General features: G+C 29.2%; 1 protein-coding gene across 3 annotated transcripts in view; it reads left to right on the forward strand.

Annotated features, from left to right (window-relative positions):
* Positions 1-2787: 2787 nt before the first annotated feature.
* The window catches only part of LOC111636007 (trafficking protein particle complex subunit 9-like), a 44050-nt gene continuing 27000 nt past the window's right edge, over positions 2788-19837 (forward strand). For 2 of the 3 annotated variants that reach the window (XM_023381156.1, XM_023381158.1), the window contains exons 1-5: positions 6058-6206; positions 15490-15612; positions 16655-16852; positions 16935-17553; positions 17639-17907. In XM_023381156.1, the coding sequence (XP_023236924.1) occupies positions 15540-15612; positions 16655-16852; positions 16935-17553; positions 17639-17907 (1159 nt within the window). In that variant the 5' untranslated portion in view covers positions 6058-6206; positions 15490-15539. Of the gene's footprint in view, positions 2831-6057; positions 6207-15489; positions 15613-16654; positions 16853-16934; positions 17554-17638; positions 17908-19837 lie in introns of those variants that run through there. The other variant, XM_023381157.1, reaches the window with a different exon arrangement.

Consider the following 19837-nt stretch of genomic DNA (forward strand, 5'->3'; position numbering starts at 1 on the left):
ATTTTATAACTAAGTTTTTGTTAATGACTTTCCATACTTTACTCATTACTTATATTTATACATAATTTAAATCTTTAGCAGTATTATAATATTTGTACTTACGAAAAATTATCTTTATTAAGGCTTAAATCACCTTATTAATTATCACTTAAAACATTCCCGTGCACCTTAAACATATAAAAATGTAAATTGTAGCTATAAAGTATGTCAACCGGTTCCAGTTTTTACAGCGCATAAAAATACAAGTTTTAGTAAACAGAATGAAGTTACCATGTTATAATTACTGTTATAATAAAAATACTTTAATTATTTAAGTTTATTTTATATTTTATATATATGAAAGAAAGATTACCTTCGAAAATTGTCTTCTTATTACTTTACCTTATCCAGACAAACAAACAATCACGTAGGATCATTTAGTCTACATTTTTTATATGAACAAAATCCTTCTTTCTTTGCTTAATTTCCTCCTCGATAATTATATTCTATATATATTAGGATATTTATTATCTATTTTATCCAGCAAAGAATTCATTATTATTTACATTTATTATTACTTTCATTTTTTTTTTCTGTGGGTGATAAGAGAAACTATTTCCATACCCATCTTGTGGTGAAAAATAGGGCTGGACATATTCGGCAATGATCATTTGTGAAAAGTTGCTCGCCCAATTCAATTCATGGTTTCCTGGAGAGACAGGCTGACACATAAACCGTCTCGATCTTCTTTAATTTTTATTAATTTAATGCTGAATACAAGCCTTTTAGGTTTAGGCCATCTCATTTTTGCTTTTCCGGCTGTTATATATAACAGGGGGAAGTATGGCAATCGGTCAAAAAATGTCCCCCAAGATTTTTATATTTTTGGGCTCAGGACACCTTCAGACGTCGAAAAATGCAAAATAAAAAATAAATTATGTAATTTTTTTCTGTATGTATGAATGTGTTGCAGTGGCGTGCCGTGACATTTGATGATAGGGAAGCTGTGGTTCTGTAACAAGTTGACTTCCAGGGCAATCAGTTAATTCTTTAAATGTATTTTTAATAGATTATTTATCTGACGTAATTAATAAATAAACAAGTTTAATATAATTACCTCTTATTAGATTCAATAGATTCCCTGTGACCTCTAAATGCCGATTCTTGCTTTGATAAAAACATATAACATCTATTAATTTAGATATATCTCGTTATAATTTTCAATATTTATTTTATATTATTTACTAATGTTAACCACTTAGTCAAATAGCTCCCTACGAGTGGAATCAGAGACGGTCCTGCTAGGCGTGCGGTGCGTGCATGCACGCGTGCTGCCAAATTCCGAGGGTGCCGATACCGGTCAATGTCAAATGCCTCTTTTGTCACATCACTAGTATATCTCAAAGGACGCGACAGTGTTGTTGTAAATTTTAAATGTTTCTCACCATAGCTGTAAAAATCTATATATGTTAAATTGTCATGACAGACAATGACGTATTTTAATATAGTGGTCGATGATAAAATAAATTGATGTTTGCAAGACGACTGACGATATAGTTGTGAAGTTTATGGATACAAATAACTCTGCGTTTCTTCATGCAGCACTCGAGAAGCGCTTTACGGCGAACACACTGAAACAAGTTTCTAATTGGCTACACTATCGCTTCATAAAGAATCGCGGCCTATCAATAATCAGTAATGGTGAGATGGCTGATACAGTAAAGTTACCAGTTTGTTGTTCTGGGGATCCAAAACAACATACCAAAAGTACAAAATTTTATATATTCGGATCCGCCAGGCTTTCTTCCTCGCCATCTTTAAAAAATTTTCCCGCTGGTTATTCCCGTTAAAATCTCAAATTCTCTTTGGAACTTCAATGAATTTTTTTAACAAGTCTTTTTGTGGATACTAAAAAGTCTTTTTTGCTTGTAAGGGGTTCGGCCAGATTTACATTAGATATATTTATTTATTTTTTAACTCTTTCCGTCCTGTGGGCACTAAGAGAGCTTCTTTTAGCAAACCCATTATGGGTTCGGCCAGGCGCACAATGGGGCGGTCGGGTGGTGAGGGACGGGGCCCGATATATCCGGTCGGACCACCCCCGAAAAATTCCTGGGGATTTATCGACCCGTCCGAATTCGAACCCGGGTCTCCAAAGCCTACCGCTTTGGAGACCCGGGTTCGAATTCGACCCGCTTTGGAGACCTTGCCCGCTTGGCCATCCGGCTGCGGTTTACATTAGATAAGGGACGAGGTTCGATATCTTTCTTAACTCACCCATTTTAAGAGGATGCTAATATTATATAAAATTTAATAAATTAACAAATAAATTGTATTACTAATTTTATTTTCAGTTATTATTATTATTTTAATTTTAAAGAACGCAGTTTAAAACATTTTCTCTATTTATACGAATGGAAATAATATTCGTTTAATAAAAATCGGACGCCATTTTGAATTCAGATAATTACTGTACTGTATAGTACATCGTCTGGTCTTAAATTAAATTAGAAAGTTTTCAAATATTTATTATTATTTTTTTTAAATTAATATTTTAATTAAAATTCCAAAGTGACTCCATATATTTTGAAAAATTTTAAAATTTATTTTAATAAAAAAAATTCAGAAAATAGCTAATCTCTATCAGTAAAATTTAATATTTCGGTCATGTTTCCAAATTTTCCATTTCTAATCGCCAGGGGGCACGAGGGGATGTGACAATGTTTCAGAAGATGGTTTTAAGAGTTGCGAAGTTGTTTAATTTGTATAAAGTAATGCCGTGAAATGCTTTTAAATATTTAAATCGTGGATTCTTTTTGAATTATTGAACGTTATACAGATTTATAAGATGGTAAATATATAAAATTCCTTCTTAAACTTTCACTTTTAAGTATTTGATAAGTCATCATCAATTATATTGGCCAAAGGAATTTATTAAATTATGAATTTTAGTTTTATTATGTGAATTAAATAAGATAAACAGAAAATAGAAGAACATTTAAAGTTTATAAAGGAAAAATTACAATATTAAATCAGTAATTTTTAGATAATTCAGAAATATTTTCATATATCAGCTCACATACTGCATACATATATAAAGGGGCAAATAGCTTAAAAGTGGGTTGGGTTGAATGTATTATCAGATATCATTCAATACCATTTTATTGAATGATATCTGATAATTCTACTTGAATATTTAAATTTCAATTTAAACAATTTAATTTAACTGAAATCTGGATTGTTGCTGTAAAGGATTGCACTTAATTGACTTGTATTTGATTACCAGTTACAATCTTGTAACTTTTATGGGTGCTCTGATTTGAAAAGGCTTCACTCCTTTCCACCCATCTAATCATGTTACATATCAGTTCTGCTATAATAGACAAAATTGAGGTTAATTTTCTAGTTTGTAATGTGTTAGTATTATGTGCCAATAAATCGGTTGGTTAGCTAATTAAGTGTTTTGTAATAAAGGTATAATATATTAAGGATTAATGGGATGCTGTTTTTATGTGAATTAATATTTGTGTATTCATTAGATGTTATCTGTTTGGTAGCTAAGAATTGATAATGATTGAATTTTTTATTACAGTTTCATCAAAATTAATTAGTCTTTTTTGGAATAAGAATGGAGCCAATGTTTATTAGTCTAGGTATGCAAATGAAAATAGTTGCATGTTCATCATAAAGTAGAATGTATATTATACTGTATTATAAGATATGTTTAAACAGTTAAAATCTAGTTGAAATTTCCTGCATTTTTGCAAGATATTTGATAAACTTTGAGATAATAAAATAAAGGGCTAAAGTGTACCTAGGTAACCCCAATGGCAGTGCTTTGGTTAGGTTAAATTAACTATATTTTTAGCAGAAGTTTCCTTTTTTTTTATTTTGTTCAAGAACTACTGTGAATCAATAACTAGTGATGTTAAACACTCGGCAGCCTGCCGGGAGGAGGCCATCGGGAGCATGAACACGTCGGAAGTGCCACCATTGGGGTTACCTAGGACCTAGGTACACTTTAACCAAAAAAGTTGTGTCATATAATGTGATGTTTGAATTTTCAAAAATCAAAACATCATATTTTGTAAAACCATTGTGGCTTAGTCATGGAGGAAAAATGAAACGTGTTAAAGATCCAGTACACAAAGTTTCATTATTCTTATTCTGGGAAATAATGTAGAAATAACTTATTGTTATAAGTAATATAGTCAGTAATACAAGTATCCCTTGATTAACATGGTTAATTAATCCCTCGATGCTACTGTGTATAACAAAATTGCATTAATCAAATACGGAGGTACCTGGGTACTCGACCAAACAATCACCACCCACTAGAAAACATTTCGGTTAATAACAAATATTTTTTTTCTAATAAATGAAAATAGCAAACTCACTAACACCTTATTTAACAAAAAAAATATCTATGTTAAGTAAAGACAGCTGTTAAAGCCATGTTAATTAAAATTTCTGCTACATATTTTGCACGTTAAGCAAGAGATACCTATACTAATCATTCATCTGTTTATAAAATTTTGTTTGAATTGAAAAAGTTTATAAACAATAATAAGGTGAGATTGTCACTTATCATTAGTACGGGTTGTTTTGATAATTGATGATATTCCATGTTTGTTGGCTTATAAATACATTGTAAATAGATTAAATGATTGTTGTTAGAAGGTGAAAGCAATACAGCACCTACAGAAAATTGAGAATTTGGCATGCAGTTAATGGATCAAAAAGGCAAAATTATATTACTGGATATAAGCTAAAAGTAGTATAATATGCCAAAGAACACAGGAACACAGCACAACAAAATTTCATATCTCAACTGAGATGAAAATTTATCAACAGAAGAAACAGGAAGTTTCATTACAAGAAGCTGATAAAGCATAATCATCTTAAATTTTCACATAAATGACAAAATTTGAGAGAACTTATATATAATTTTTTATTCGGATTAAATAGACATATGTTCAAATTACATAACAGCTATCACATCTGACATTGAGAAGAACTTATATAGTTGGATAATGAATCAGACACAGTGAACTGTATTAACAATAAATTTTTTAAAGTTTTCTTTTTTTGTTTGTTAAATTTATTTCTCCAAAATTAGGGATTTTGTTCATCAGTGTGTTTATAAGTTGTCAAATGTATCAAATAATTACTATTTTATTTTTCTATTATATAACTTAGATTAAATTTAATTACATTAAAAATTGTTTATTGAAGGAAAATAAAAACATAAGAAACCAGTTTGATACTTTCCCAAGTAGTTTTCAGCTTGTGTTCATCATTGTGCATTCAAACACAGAAATTCTAAATTTTGTCATTTTAAAAAAATTCCAAAAATTTTTTCTGGTGGTTCAAGGTACAAGGATTGTGTGTCAATTACTGATTACACAATATATTCCATAGACTACCAGTAGTACCTCAGAGCTTTTCTGTAAATATAGTTTAATTAAAAAAATAATGCAAAACAAACTTGTACTAACCTTCAAGTGAGGCATATTATATGCAGCTCATGGCCTGTACATGTAAAATCATTAGATAATCCTTGGGACAAACATATTTTATCTCAAACAAAACTTTCAAAGTTAGCATAAATGTTACAAATTGTTAAATGCTTGTCTACGAGGACTAAGCTTATTAAATTAATAGGATGTATTGCACTGGTGTTTTGGTTTTTGCAACAATCAATCTTTATTATCAAACAATCTTTATTATCAAATAAAGATTGTTTGTTCCTCTGAATAAGTTTTTTTCCTCAGTTGCAAAAACCAAAACACCAGTGCAATACATCCTATTAATAAACTTAGTACTGGTACACAAACATTTAACAAATTGTAGAAAATAAGGACATAGAGGCATATGAATTAATTAGCATAAATGTTTTTAAAAAATTGATTCAAAGAGAAAATTTGATTTTTCTGACATGAAAAGAATATAAATGTATAGAAAAAGAGAGTGGCCCAGGAAATGCAAAAATTATTTTTAATGATGGAGCTAATCTCTATCAGTAAAATTTAATATTTCGGTCATGTTTCCAAATTTTCCATTTCTAATCGCCAGGGGGCACGAGGGGATGTGACAATGTTTCAGAAGATGGTTTTAAGAGTTGCGAAGTTGTTTAATTTGTATAAAGTAATGCCGTGAAATGCTTTTAAATATTTAAATCGTGAATTCTTTTTGAATTATTGAACGTTATACAGATTTATAAGATGGTAAATATATAAAATTCCTTCTTAAACTTTCACTTTTAAGTATTTGATAAGTCATCATCAATTATATTGGCCAAAGGAATTTATTAAATTATGAATTTTAGTTTTATTATGTGAATTAAATAAGATAAACAGAAAATAGAAGAACATTTAAAGTTTATAAAGGAAAAATTACAATATTAAATCAGTAATTTTTAGATAATTCAGAAATATTTTCATATATCAACTCACATACTGCATACAGTCGACCCCCTATAACACTGTTGATAATTCCGTTTTATATGAATTCCATGTTGTACGAGTCACTTAGANGGTGGTTAATGTGTTAAAATACATAGTCCATGCAATGAAAGAGTAGACATGAGTCAACCCAAGCTAGAAGGGTCTGTCTGATGGAAGGAGACTTGAGAGTTGATGCATGGATCTGATCTCTTTCAGCTGTTTTGTTTTTATATTTTTAAAACATTTTTATACTATACATAAATGATTTTATTAGTTTACTTTTTTTTTTATTTACAATGTTTATTACTGTGATCCATGTGTCAGTTTACATGTTTCCTTCCATTCCTTTCATTTGACATAGACCCTTCCAGCTCAGGTTTACTATGTCTACTCTTTCAATGTGCACACTGTAGTGAATTATTTGATAGTTTTAATGTTTTGAAGTTGATAGTCAAACTCAATTATTTTAAAAAGAAAATAAATGAACACGTCGGAAGTGCCACCATTGGGGTTACCTAGGACCTAGGTACACTTTAACCAAAAAATTTGTGTATCATATAATGTGATGTTTGAATTTTCAAAAATCAAAATGTCATATTTTGTAAAACCATTGTGGCTTAGTCATGGAGGAAAAATGAAACGTGTTAAAGATCCAGTACACAAAGTTTCATTATTCTTATTCTGGGAAATAATGTAGAAATAACTTATTGTTATAAGTAATATAGTCAGTAATACAGGTATCCCTTGATTAATGTGGTTAATTAATCCCTCGATGTTACTGTGTATATCAAAATTGCATTAATCAAATACGGAGGTACCTGGGTACTCGACCAAACAATCACCACCCACTAGAAAACATTTCGGTTAATAACAAATATTTTTTTTCTAATAAATGAAAATAGCAAACTCACTAACACCTTATTTAACAAAAAAAATATTTATGTTAAGTAAAGACAGCTGTTAAAGCTGTGTTAATTAAAATTTCTGCTACATATTTTGCATGTTAAGCAAGAGATACCTATACTAATCATTTAACTGTTTATAAAATTTTGTTTGAATTGAAAAAGTTTATAAACAATAATAAGGTGAGATTGTCACTTATCATTAGTACGGGTTGTTTTGATAATTGATGATATTCCATGTTTGTTGGCTTATAAATACATTGTAAATAGATTAAATGATTGTTGTTAGAAGGTGAAAGCAATACAGCACCTACAGAAAACTGAGAATTTGGCATGCAGTTATTGGATCAAAAAGNAGTCGAATTAGTCTAGAATCGATTAATTTTATGAAAGAAAACCTTTCAAACAGCCGTAGTCCGTAAACTATGATTCCTACAAAATTGATTCATAAAGAACGGAACGTATCTACCGTCTTATAGGGGGATCTACTGTATATATAAAATCTAGATATAATCTAGTAACTTAGTTTATTAGCTTTGATAAGTTGTAAATATAATTGAGTTGCTGATTGTTAATAAATAAAGCAAATAAAAAATCATACAAATGTTTTAACCTAACACGTATATAACTTTCTGAAATTGAATTGATTTAAAATAATTTTCTGGCACAATTTTTGATGGGTATGGAAAAGGGCAAAGAGAGTCAGGAAAAATGTAGAACTGAAGAGTCATCAAAATCCCTAGCAAAAATATATTTTAGTTTTTGTTTTTTTTTTCTATTTATTGAAATTTATAACACCTTTTAAGATACATGACTCATTTTCTGCTAATCAATACAAAGCAATTGAAAACAAATACTCAGAAATTATTGGAATATCATATTCAATTCTTAGGGCCTGGACAGATGAGCCACTTTGTGGTTCAACAAAGATATGTGACAAAGTGGCAAACATTTTTTTTCTCTGTATAATGAAATACACAATGACAGGTAGAAGTGAAACTCTGCTACTAAGTGGCATCACTGTCATTACAGGCATTCACAAGAGCCACACTACCTGGTCACTCAGTTTGATTGGATACTTTAGTTTACAAAGAAGCTTTCCCTTTGTTCAATGAATGTCATCTGATACCGATAGATTCATTGTAGAAGCTGAAGTTCAGCTTGGTATTTGGAATAGCAATTGGCATCCATGATTATAATGAAAATGCATCATTTTCTCTTCTGCCTTGTGGCACTTTTGAGCTTCTTTCACATCAGGCTGATGCACTACTCTGTGGTGCAATGTTGTTCAAACCTGCCACTTTGTTGCACCACAAAGTGGCTTGTCTGTCCAGGCCCTTAAACAGTTGTAGTCGTAATAGTTTTTGTATGTAAAAATTAGTTTTATGCTACTGTTGTTATCTTTTAAACATCTTTGTCTAACATAATTTTCCTCTATCAATTTTATGATTTGGTAACTATTCAGGTAAAGTCCTAAGGTAAATAACATATACTGCAAAATGATTTCTTGTATTAATATCATAATTGTGACATTAAGTAAACTTTGATGTTCATCTGCTGTAGTTTTTTGCAACATAAACTATCAGTTATCTGCTTCATACCATATAAAAATAAACTCCCTATAATTGTATCAGGTGATTGCAATTAAATTATCCCTAATCAATGCTGTCTTCAGAGATATGTAGCTGTCCAAATTCAACCATATTTTGTATGCTGATGTTTCTGGATATGAGAACAATTTTCACAAGAAAAAAATTTAGTTTCAAAATTCATTACTACATGACTTGGGACGTCTCGAGTAGTCAAAAAAGTAACAATATATATAATAAGCATCCTGATGATTATAAATAGATACAACCAATGATCACGTGAAAAATAAAGGTATATCCAAATTTAAATACCTCTGGAAGCGAAGACTTGCTCGGGGTCTGGGTGGTGCAAGTGCACTGCATGGCAAGCGGAGGTTACAGGTTCAAGCCCAGCCCTGAATCAGTTCTTTTATTCCAGAAGGTTCTAAATTATTTAATAAATTATTAAAATTCTAATTATTAATTTAATCAAGAGATGGCACCTAATGCCTCCCTCTAGAAACAAATTGCTTTATAGTAATCATTTAATTAGCCAAATTCTAGCCTGATTATTCAGGTGATCATTGGTTATATCTAAAAAGTAACAAATGCATAATGCACATATACTATAATCAGTTTCTAGTTTAAACTGCCAATGGCATGTGAAACATTGTTTATATTACTGCAGATCTGCAGCAATGGTCATGATTGCTTGAATATGTTTTTATTCTAAAGCTGTTTAATGAAAACAGTGCTGATGCTGCAAGTGTGCTTTAAAAGTTAAGTCACCTTTTTAAGAAATTGTGCTGAATTTCTTTTTGTCACTTGCAACAGAAAAAGTTTCATAGTGTTGAAGAACTAAACTTTTTTCTTGAAATATTTTCCATATATCCAGTAGCATCAGCATATAAAATTTGGTTGAGTGTAGACTGCTATATAGCCCACCAGACATCATCAAACAGGGATGCGGTAATTCTGCAAACTTAATGTGGACTGAGAAGGCAACAAGTTACCAAAATAATGAGTTTTGCAGTAAGGTGGTTATGCTAGTCTAAACTGTGGAATTTTCATAAAGGTATTAATGTGCAAATTCACATATGTATTGTGTGTCCCAATAGCAACTATTTCTATTTGTAGTTAAATTTTAATTTAAAAAAGTACTGCCTATTTGGTGGCTACTTTTGAGTTACTGACATTCACCTTTGGTGGTTTGTAGTGGTACCTTGGAAAAAGGGTTATATTCTTTATTGGGCTGCAATTTGAAAAAATTATAGGCCTATAAATTCCCATTGTCATCCGTCCAGCTATCTCTCCTTAATCTCAAGAATGGAGTTAGTTAGATAAAATCCAATACCAGATATGGAAACCTTGGGCAAGAGACCCGATTTGCTATATACAAACTTCTGATACAGATTGGAAGTTACATTATTTCAATTCAAAACTTTTCCCCTGAAAGTAGTTAATAGATGACTGGCATGACTCTATTGTTAAAGGAAAAGTATGATGTACAGGAGCAAGTCACTACTAATTTGAGGTGGAAAGCATATATTTTAAATTAAGTAAATTAAAAATATGATTAAAAATTGCAACTTGGCATTGTGGTGATGTCACAATAAATAATTGCTTGTTAACACACAGAATTGATGTTATTATCAAGTGTCACCAGTGAAGAGTGATAACTTACTTGGTCTTAGTGTTAAGTGTTAATTTTTATGAAAAAAGTTCTTGTGTTATGAAAACTTATCATATGTAGTTGCAAGTTTTAGTTGGAAATGAAGGATAAAGTTATGGAAAAATTTAAATTTCAACAACAGTAGAATCTGCTTATTGTAATTACTTTGAGACTTGTTCATATTGATGATGATCACAATTACCAATTGATAACATTAAGTGAGGTGAGTAAGAAAGACTACAATTAGAGAACACTGATTTTGTCCCATGGGTCTCCAAATTATGGCCTGTGGACCAGATATCATTCCCTGAAACATATTTATACAGTCTTGTGTAGCTTGTTTTAATTACCATGTTTTATTACTTGAACTAATTCAAACCATATAATCTTTCAAGAAGTCAACTAGGATTAAATAGATCTTGCTAGAAATTATTTTATAAAAACCAATGTATAAAAGGGAGTTTGGTTTTTTCCTTTACAAATCCCTGCCAGAGGAGAATTTTAAGTCTTGAGAAGTTTTCAGTGGGGTTATTTTCTATTATTGCTTCTATATATCTTTGTAAACAAACCTTCTGGACAGTGGAATATTTAAAATCAAAAAATAATCATCCAACCATCAGCCAAATTAATCAGACAGAAATTATGTAGTAAAATAATATTTGACATATTAGAAATTCTCCCATCAAGCATGATGGAATATTTTTAATGAGAAAGTAGAGATTAAAGAATTGAGAAGAGCTTCAAGTTGAGCTTGATGATATGATGCCATATCTGCAGCCCTTGACAAAGCCATTCTTACTCGACATTGCTCAAGTCAGACTTCACTGTCTTCAGGGAACTCAATTGTTCTTATTCTTTTAGATCTAGAATTTACCTGACTAATTTTATTCTTATGCTTTCCCCTAGGCATTCTCTTTTCCTGACAAAATAGCTAGTCTTTTTAATTTCACATTGATAAAACAAAGATGAATTGTATGTATGTTAATTAGATGAGCGATAACACTTTTTAAATAACAGGCTTGTTATATTGTCACTTCTGATTGGATAATAGAATGACATGCGGTCACTATGGAAAGGTTTTCTAAAAAATTTTTTATAGAAGTGACACAATGCGGCTATCATTTTTAAAATTTAAATTTTTAATTTAGTGAAGTAAGTTTAAAATAGGCCATTTGCCAAAATATTTAAAAATGCAACTTTAGGGAAATTTCTTCATCAAGCATGAACATCACATAGTCACTGACGCCACTGCAATGTAAATGCGATCACTGATCCAAAATTGATAAACTGTTTATTCTGTAGCTAATATTTTCACAAAATAAGTAGACTATACTTTCTGTCAGAACATAAAATGAATATAACTAAAATTTCATCTGGATTGGACAGAAATTGCAGAAGTTATAAGGAATTCACATGCACACAAGTATGCACATGATGGCTTTTATATTAGTAATTATTATTGTAAAATCACTTATGTATTGTGGCTTTAATTACAAAGTTGGCATGAAGTGATAACTAATTTTATTATAGTAACTATTATTGATTATTGAAAAAGTTTGAAAGTCATTTGAGAGCCGTTTTTATAATTGAAATGTTGTAATATTAATATAAAAGCCATCAACTGTGTTTGAATGTTCTATAACTCCTGTTATTTTTTGTCCACTTCAGATTAAATTTTTATGTTCTTTATATTTTGATGGAAAGTATAGGATACTTAATTTACAGAAATATTAGCTATGTATATAAAAATGTTTTATCTATTTCAGCTCAGTTACATTGTAAGTGATGTCACTTGTGTTGCAATGACATTAGTGACATCGTTTATCTTAAATTGCATTAATAATAACTGTATTGTGTTGCTTTTACAACAGATTTTTTAAAACTTTCCATGGTGACTATGTGACATTTAACTTTCTCTTAGGAAGTAGTTTGTCTTCTTGAGAGGGGAATTTTTAGTATCATATATAAAAATTATAATCTATTTCATTATATTAGTATTTCATGTAGTAATAAAAATTTTAAATGAACATTTTCACTGCTTTTCTGTGTTAATAAAATATAGAGAATTTGTTCAGAAACTTATGAATTAGGTTGAAACTAAGCATTATCAAAGATACCATTGTCATAAAATAGATGACAAGTTTAAAGATAGGCAGTGCATCTTAGTTTTCTACTTGATTTGATAAATATAAATTGCCATTGTGATGATAGAACAAACTAGATGTGATATTTTGGATACATGTAGGCCTAAGCAAATAAAAGAACTTTGAGAAGTTACCAGGCCATCATATAAGCTTGCTTATGATGCATTTTTAATTATTAGAACTGTAGGAATTGCCTGGTGCCATTGTGTAGTTAGCACCAATGGCTCCAGCTGATCCCAAGGCCAGAAAAAGGGAGGGTTGGTGACAGAAAAGATATCTGAGTTGTGAAAATGAAACCAAATCAGGAAAGTGAATGCATAGAATGTTGAATTAATAATGCTGAAGTAAAAAGAGATTTTAATTAGATCATTTATTAAATATTGAAGTGTGGAAGAGAATTATTCACAATATTAGTACATTCAATATCTACAAACGAAAAACAACAATTATTTCATATGATAAAACTGTGATATTGTCAGAAACTTGGTTGTTTTTTATTGAGTTCATTTACTGAAAGTGATAGCTAGAGACAAATATTGTACACATTCTTTGATTACTTTTACTTGTAATGGTTTTCTTTAAAGTAAACAATGATTTTGTTTCTGTAGAAATAGAAGTATGAATTTTATTTGTATGTTTTAAGTATTTAATACAATCCTAATAGTTAAAATTTTTGTTTCTCAAATTCAAGATATTTTCATTCTATAATATATCACAGATTAATACTTTCTTTTTACATTTTTCTATCATGTAGTAGTAGTAAACATGTAACTTTATATATATCTTTGATCATCAAAAGAAAAATAGTATTCTTTAAATAAATTTACATGCATAATAAGTGTGTAGTTTCTTGATATGTATAAATCTAATTTATGCATATGATCTGGACTGCCAATAGTTGTGTAAGGCTTAAAGTCAAAAACTCTATATTGAGTTTGTGCATAATGTATTTTATAATATAAAAACATTTGTTTAACTTTATACATAATATACCACTATAAGAAAAGTCTCACCTTAGAGGTTTATTTCATAAAATTGCAGAACCAATCATATTTGATCTTTTATTGATGTCAATGCATTATTATCATTATGCATGTTCATGTAAGAATGTGATTGGTGTTTGTCAGCCATATTGGTTTTATGTCGGTACTGTTTGCAATTTTGCTTTTAGTTATGGTCTGTTAATTATTTAATTGTTAATATGATGGCATATTCTTTGATGTCTACAGGAGAAAACAAAGTGAGAGCTTCAATGGTGTGCATGTTTGCTACATTTTCACAATATAATGGAGTTGGATGCACAAATACCATCTAACATTGTGTTTATAATTATAACATCCAGTAAATATAATGTAAGATATGTCACATGCAAACTCTAATATTAATAACAATGTCTGTAGATAATCCAAATAAATTATTTGATATAATCATAAGAGAAATTTGATGAAAATGGATATTTTATAATAATTTTCATACACCATTAAAGAGTTTGAGATAATGATTTTCTTGCGTTCCATTTACTAGTGTAATTACAATAATAATCGAATTACAGTGTTACAAAGACATACTTTTAATGAGCAGTTATATATATTGTTACATCATCACAATGCCAGGCTGCAATTTTTAATCATATTCTTAATTTAAAATATGTTCTTTATCTGAAATTTGTAGTGTCTTGTCCCTGTACATCATACTTTTTCTAAAACAACAGTCATGCTGGTCATCTATGTAACTCCATTCAGGAGAAAATTTTTAAATAGTATTTCCATGACTTCTGGTCTAGACCGGAAGTTCATATATAGTCAATAGAACCTCCTAAGCTTTCCACATCTGGTCTTGACTTCCATCTATCTAATGCCATTCTAAAGGTTAAGGAAGTACAGATAGGCAGACAGCAGTGGGGAATTTATAAGCCTATGAGGTTTTCAAATTGCAGCCCATCAAAAACAAAGGCTTTATCTCTGTTCTGTTTAACTGAAAAGACTATTTATTGGGGCAAAAGTTCTTTGTTTTTCTTAAAAGCATGTCTTTTTTACTGTTGCAATTTGATTATTATTGTGTATTCTTTGCAGACTGTGTTGAGAATTGAGAAATGCTGTTTTAATATCCTGCTGTGTTGATATTCTAATTTACTTAAAATGCCAAAATGAAATGTAGATGTATTAAGCAATATGTTACAAAAAATTTAAGAGATGATACATAATGGATAGAAAATTGGTAATATTTTATATATAAAAATAAGGTAACAAGCAATCATTTGTAGGATGGTGTTTTAGTTTTAAATTGGCTTATGGTAAGATATAGCAAAGATGTCACTGGTATCCCACAAAGTCACATCCATCTGTCATGCAAATGCCATCACTCATTCATACACACCTGCCTGTTTTGACATCACATATTTTATCTCATTTTGAAAACAAACCAAATACATAATAAAACCAAAATAATAAAATAACCATAATAAAACCAAGTACAGTGTTGCACTTGTGATTTAATTTTGGAAGGAACCAAATTGAACAGATAAAAATACTTTTAATGCAAATTCAATAAAATTCCCATCCTATGTTGTTAACTCATAATTACTATATAAATAGAAGACACTACACAAAAAATAAACAAATGAATTGTTGGCATCCTCCAATTTTCACTTTGGAGGATGCCAGGGTCCTTTGGCCTTCCACTGCTGTATAAATTATTATATTTTTTAAAGTAATATAATATAATGAGTAAAAATTTTGCTTTTCTGTTTAAATAACAAAAAAACATGTATATTTTCAGTGTTTAAAGGGTCTTGGTTCAACAATTTCTGAAACTGTGAAAGAATAAACATGATTACATATCCAGATTATAGTCAGAGACCAGAAGATCATCAGGCTCTGTTAATTTTAGTCAAACAAATTGGTGAGTTTATGCTTTGTTTTTATTCAGATTGTTAAATTATCATTAAGATTTTCGAGTAGACTTAATTAAAAACTATAGACTACAACAACTTTCTTCTAAAACAGAAGCAGCTTTATTTAATATTACCTCCAAATGCATTTTGTCTTGGTTATAGTATGGCCTCTTCAATGAATATAGCATCACAAGCAATATTTGCATTACAAACATCATGATTTTGATAGTTTATCATCAAAATCATGATGTTTTCTTGAAAATCTGTAAAGACTGAGAAGGATATTTTCTCATGGTTGTTTGATTTTTAAGAAGTTTTTATGGTTTTTAACTTTTACTGTTTTTTAAAATATAACCTTTTAACTTATAAAATATTTAGTAATTTGCTGTGAAGTATTGGATTAAACAGTCTTCAAATATTATCATTTAATTATATGGATGATTTAGCACTGTAAGAAACACCTTTTCATTATTTTATTTTTAATTCTAATGATTAATTTGTTAATAAAATCTGCAAAAAAAGAAACTTGGAATAGAATTCTCCTCTATATTTGTGTCTATTATTTTTCGACCGACGTATAATTTATATAATAATCTAAAATTAATATTTTTTTGGAAGAATGCCAACTGGATAATTTAACTGGAAGTGTATTATCCAAAGGTGAGAGTTTCAGATTCCAGTTCCATTCCAGGTTTTTTTTAGATGTTTACTAATTTATACATTTAATTAAGTTTACAAATTTAAATTTATTTTAGATTCATATATATTAGCTATAATAATAATTAGAATTAACAACAAATAATAGAGCACTTATACAATGCCATTTTATTTAATTAATCATTTAATAACTTACTCAAAATGTTAACCATATATCAAAATTATTAAATATTTGGTATATATATCACCAACTTTTTATGAACATTTTTTAAACGTAATCAATATTTATTATTTGATGCCAGCTTTAGTCTATTAAATGCCACAGTTTGTTTATTAATGCTTGATTTTTCTCTGTGCCGATTGAATTCATGAAAAAATTTGTTATATTTTCAGGTCCTGAAATTAAACAGAAAACTTTTAATAAAATATTTGAACAAATATCGCGTGTACAATATTTAAAAATTCAAGACCCTAATCAATCTAATAATCACAGAGGAATATGGTTAAGATACAAGAAATCATATCCGACAGAAAATAATGAATGGGGAGATTTTCAAGCACATCGCAAAGTTTTAGGTCTTTTAAGTTTAGGTGAGTACTTTTGAAATTAATACAAAGTTATAAATTAATATTTATGCATAGTTTTATACTGAAATGTAATTTTTATAAACAGGAAAATGTGTCAATTCTTCAGAAATTGAAGAACTGCACAGACAGCATAATTTAATTCAAGAAAAATACAGTTCCACATTGTTCGATTCTCGCTGCCTTATATTCGGTGTAAATCCTAACAGCCAGACTTCTAACAATTTAGTCAAAGATAAATCAGAATGCAATAATACTTCAAAACAGCTAACAAATGACTGTACAGATGTGCCTGATTTAGAAAAGTGTTCAAATAGTGTTGGAAAAAGTAAATGTGTTAATGATTTAGAATTGAATAGAACTAAGAAGGAAAGTAACAAAAATGTTTCTGATGATGAACGAGAAAAGAATGAAATTTCCTCTGCAGATAGTTTGCATGTTCAGTCAGAGAATAAAACCTCACCTATGGGATACCTAAATTTAATGATACCATTAACAGTAAAATCTAGAAGTACACACTGTATCTTGTATTCGGGTATTGACGATTGTGATCAGTTAGAACAGGATTTAATGGAATTCGGCTCTTCATTGTTTTGGGTTTTAGAATCAAAAAGACTGGATCGTTCCTTCGAAAAACAGGATAAAGTAATTTTATTAACTGCTCCTTTTGAAAAGAAAGACTTTGTTGGACTCGATACGGATTCCAGGTTTGCTAGTTGTAATAATAGTAATTTCTGATCTATAATTAATATCTTGTGTATATTAAAAATTAATGTTTTAATTTTGAATAAGGGTGTATAAGAAAAGATGTATAGGACGTATGAAAAAATACATAGGTGATCTTTCACTTCAAGCCGGAATGCCAGTTGAGGCGCTTGTACATTATTCTTCAGCTATCGACAATTTAAGATCTATCAATGACTGGCTCTGGTTAGCATCGGCTTACGAAGGCCAGTGTGCCGCATCAATCATCTTACAGTATCCACCACAGTTTAGCCCTGCATTGCACCGCAATTCATCTTTTCCAGTTGGAAATTCAGGAAATATAAAAATAAGATCAGGTAATTATTTTCAGATTTTTCTTTTTGTTAGATTTTAAATTTGTTTTTTTAATGGCCACATAAAACACGTGTTTCATAAAAAATAAATACATTTTGTTCCATAACATTATTTTTAGTTGAAAAAGCTTCTAAATAAAAATTGAAATAAAAAAATTCAGAGTAAAATTAAACTGTTGATTTTATATAAATAATATCTTGTATATTAGTTATACAAGATCAACAATATATATATATCTTGTATAACTAACTAATACTAACAAAGTTTATATTAGTGTGTTTACTAGAGTTGGAGCTGAGCATATTTTTATTGCAGAAATTTTACAAGGAAAACTTAAATTGTCTGAAACATTTATCTTTTAAAAATGTTGAATCATTTTCAAAATATAGTGAAGCATCAAAAATCTTGATTTGGTTCTGAAAAATGGATATTAATACTTTTGATGGTAACTTTGTTGTTGGCATTCTTTTAGCCTGTGTGGAAGGTTTTGCTTGTCTTCTGATCAAACCTTTATTCATGTATGTAAATTTAACACACATGAATAAAGATTTTTTGTTTGTTTCAAATTTATTTTTATAGTATATAGATTATGTTGATATAAAAAGTGAACACCTATTTAAAAAATCTTGTAAGTATACCTTGAAGTTAAAACATCTAACTTGAATTATGGTATATTTGGAATTTACGATACATAAAATGCTAAATTAAACACACATTTCTGGAAATCTGGATGGGGTCCCATCCCAATTAGTCCTGATTTTTGATGTTTCATTGCACTGTTGTAAAAATAAGAACTGTGTAATGGCTACTAGTTGATATGATGATGATAGATTTGGAGAATATGATAGCTTCATATGATTATAAAAGGGATTTAACATGTATTGAAATATGTGAAACTTTAATTTTTTACTATGTGAAATTTATCTTTCTTAAAAGACTGTCTTGACAAAGTTATTTTTGGACTCTCTGAGCTTTCTTTACATAGTGGATCTTTAGCACACCACATGTTCAAAAAAATTCCAGTTCAAAGATTATTAGCATGCCATGTTGTTATTGGGAAGTTCTGAAATTTCAGCTATTTTTCAGTGTGTGCTGGATTATTGGGTAGCAAATTAATAAACTTCTACTGTTTTTAATCTTCTGAAACCGTGTTTTCTAATTTCTTTCATTTACTTAAGAATATACTAGATACACAATATATATACACAAGATGTGCTTAACACAAGATATATACTATAAAAATAAATTTAAAGTTATCAAGAACAACTCTCACATTGACTGAGGAGAGGCAGTGCCCGAAATGTGTTATCGTACTTGCAATTGTACCATATCAACTAAATAAAGATGGAATATCGCCAAGTGTGGAAATTGTAACACATCTTGTGTTAAGTGAATCAAAAAAACTTTACTCTATTTATAATTTACGAGTATCTCATAACTATATCAGTTATAATATAACCATATTTTTACAATGTTATCATTTGTTATGATATATAAAAAAAAGGAAGATGTTGAATCATATAATTTCATTCTCCTCAAGTAATTTTTAAGAAGCAAAAATCAATATTTGCATACTTAGAAGAATTTGATGTTTTAACGTTTAAAATATTGCATTTTGAATTTTGCACTGTTGAATTCTGATCTTTGAACTGTAAAAAGTCTTACTAAGTTAATATTTCAAATAATATAAAAGTAAATTCTACCTTTGCATTATTTTGAAATCAGCTTTAAATGTTACTTATTTATAAAATTTTTAATTTTTATCAGTTATATTAAGATATTGAGTCAATGCTGCAAAAAACAATTTTTAAAAGTCTGTGGATTACTAATAATAGGTTTACCACTTGAAAAAATAATTACTAACTATAAGGAAAGTTTAAGAAAAATATTTTTTCCTTAAACTTTCCTTATATAATATTACTTTTTATTTTA

This window comes from Centruroides sculpturatus, unplaced genomic scaffold, assembly GCF_000671375.1.
Source record: "Centruroides sculpturatus isolate CEXI.00-Female unplaced genomic scaffold, Cexi_2.0 scaffold1015, whole genome shotgun sequence".
NCBI lineage: Eukaryota > Metazoa > Arthropoda > Arachnida > Scorpiones > Buthidae > Centruroides > Centruroides sculpturatus.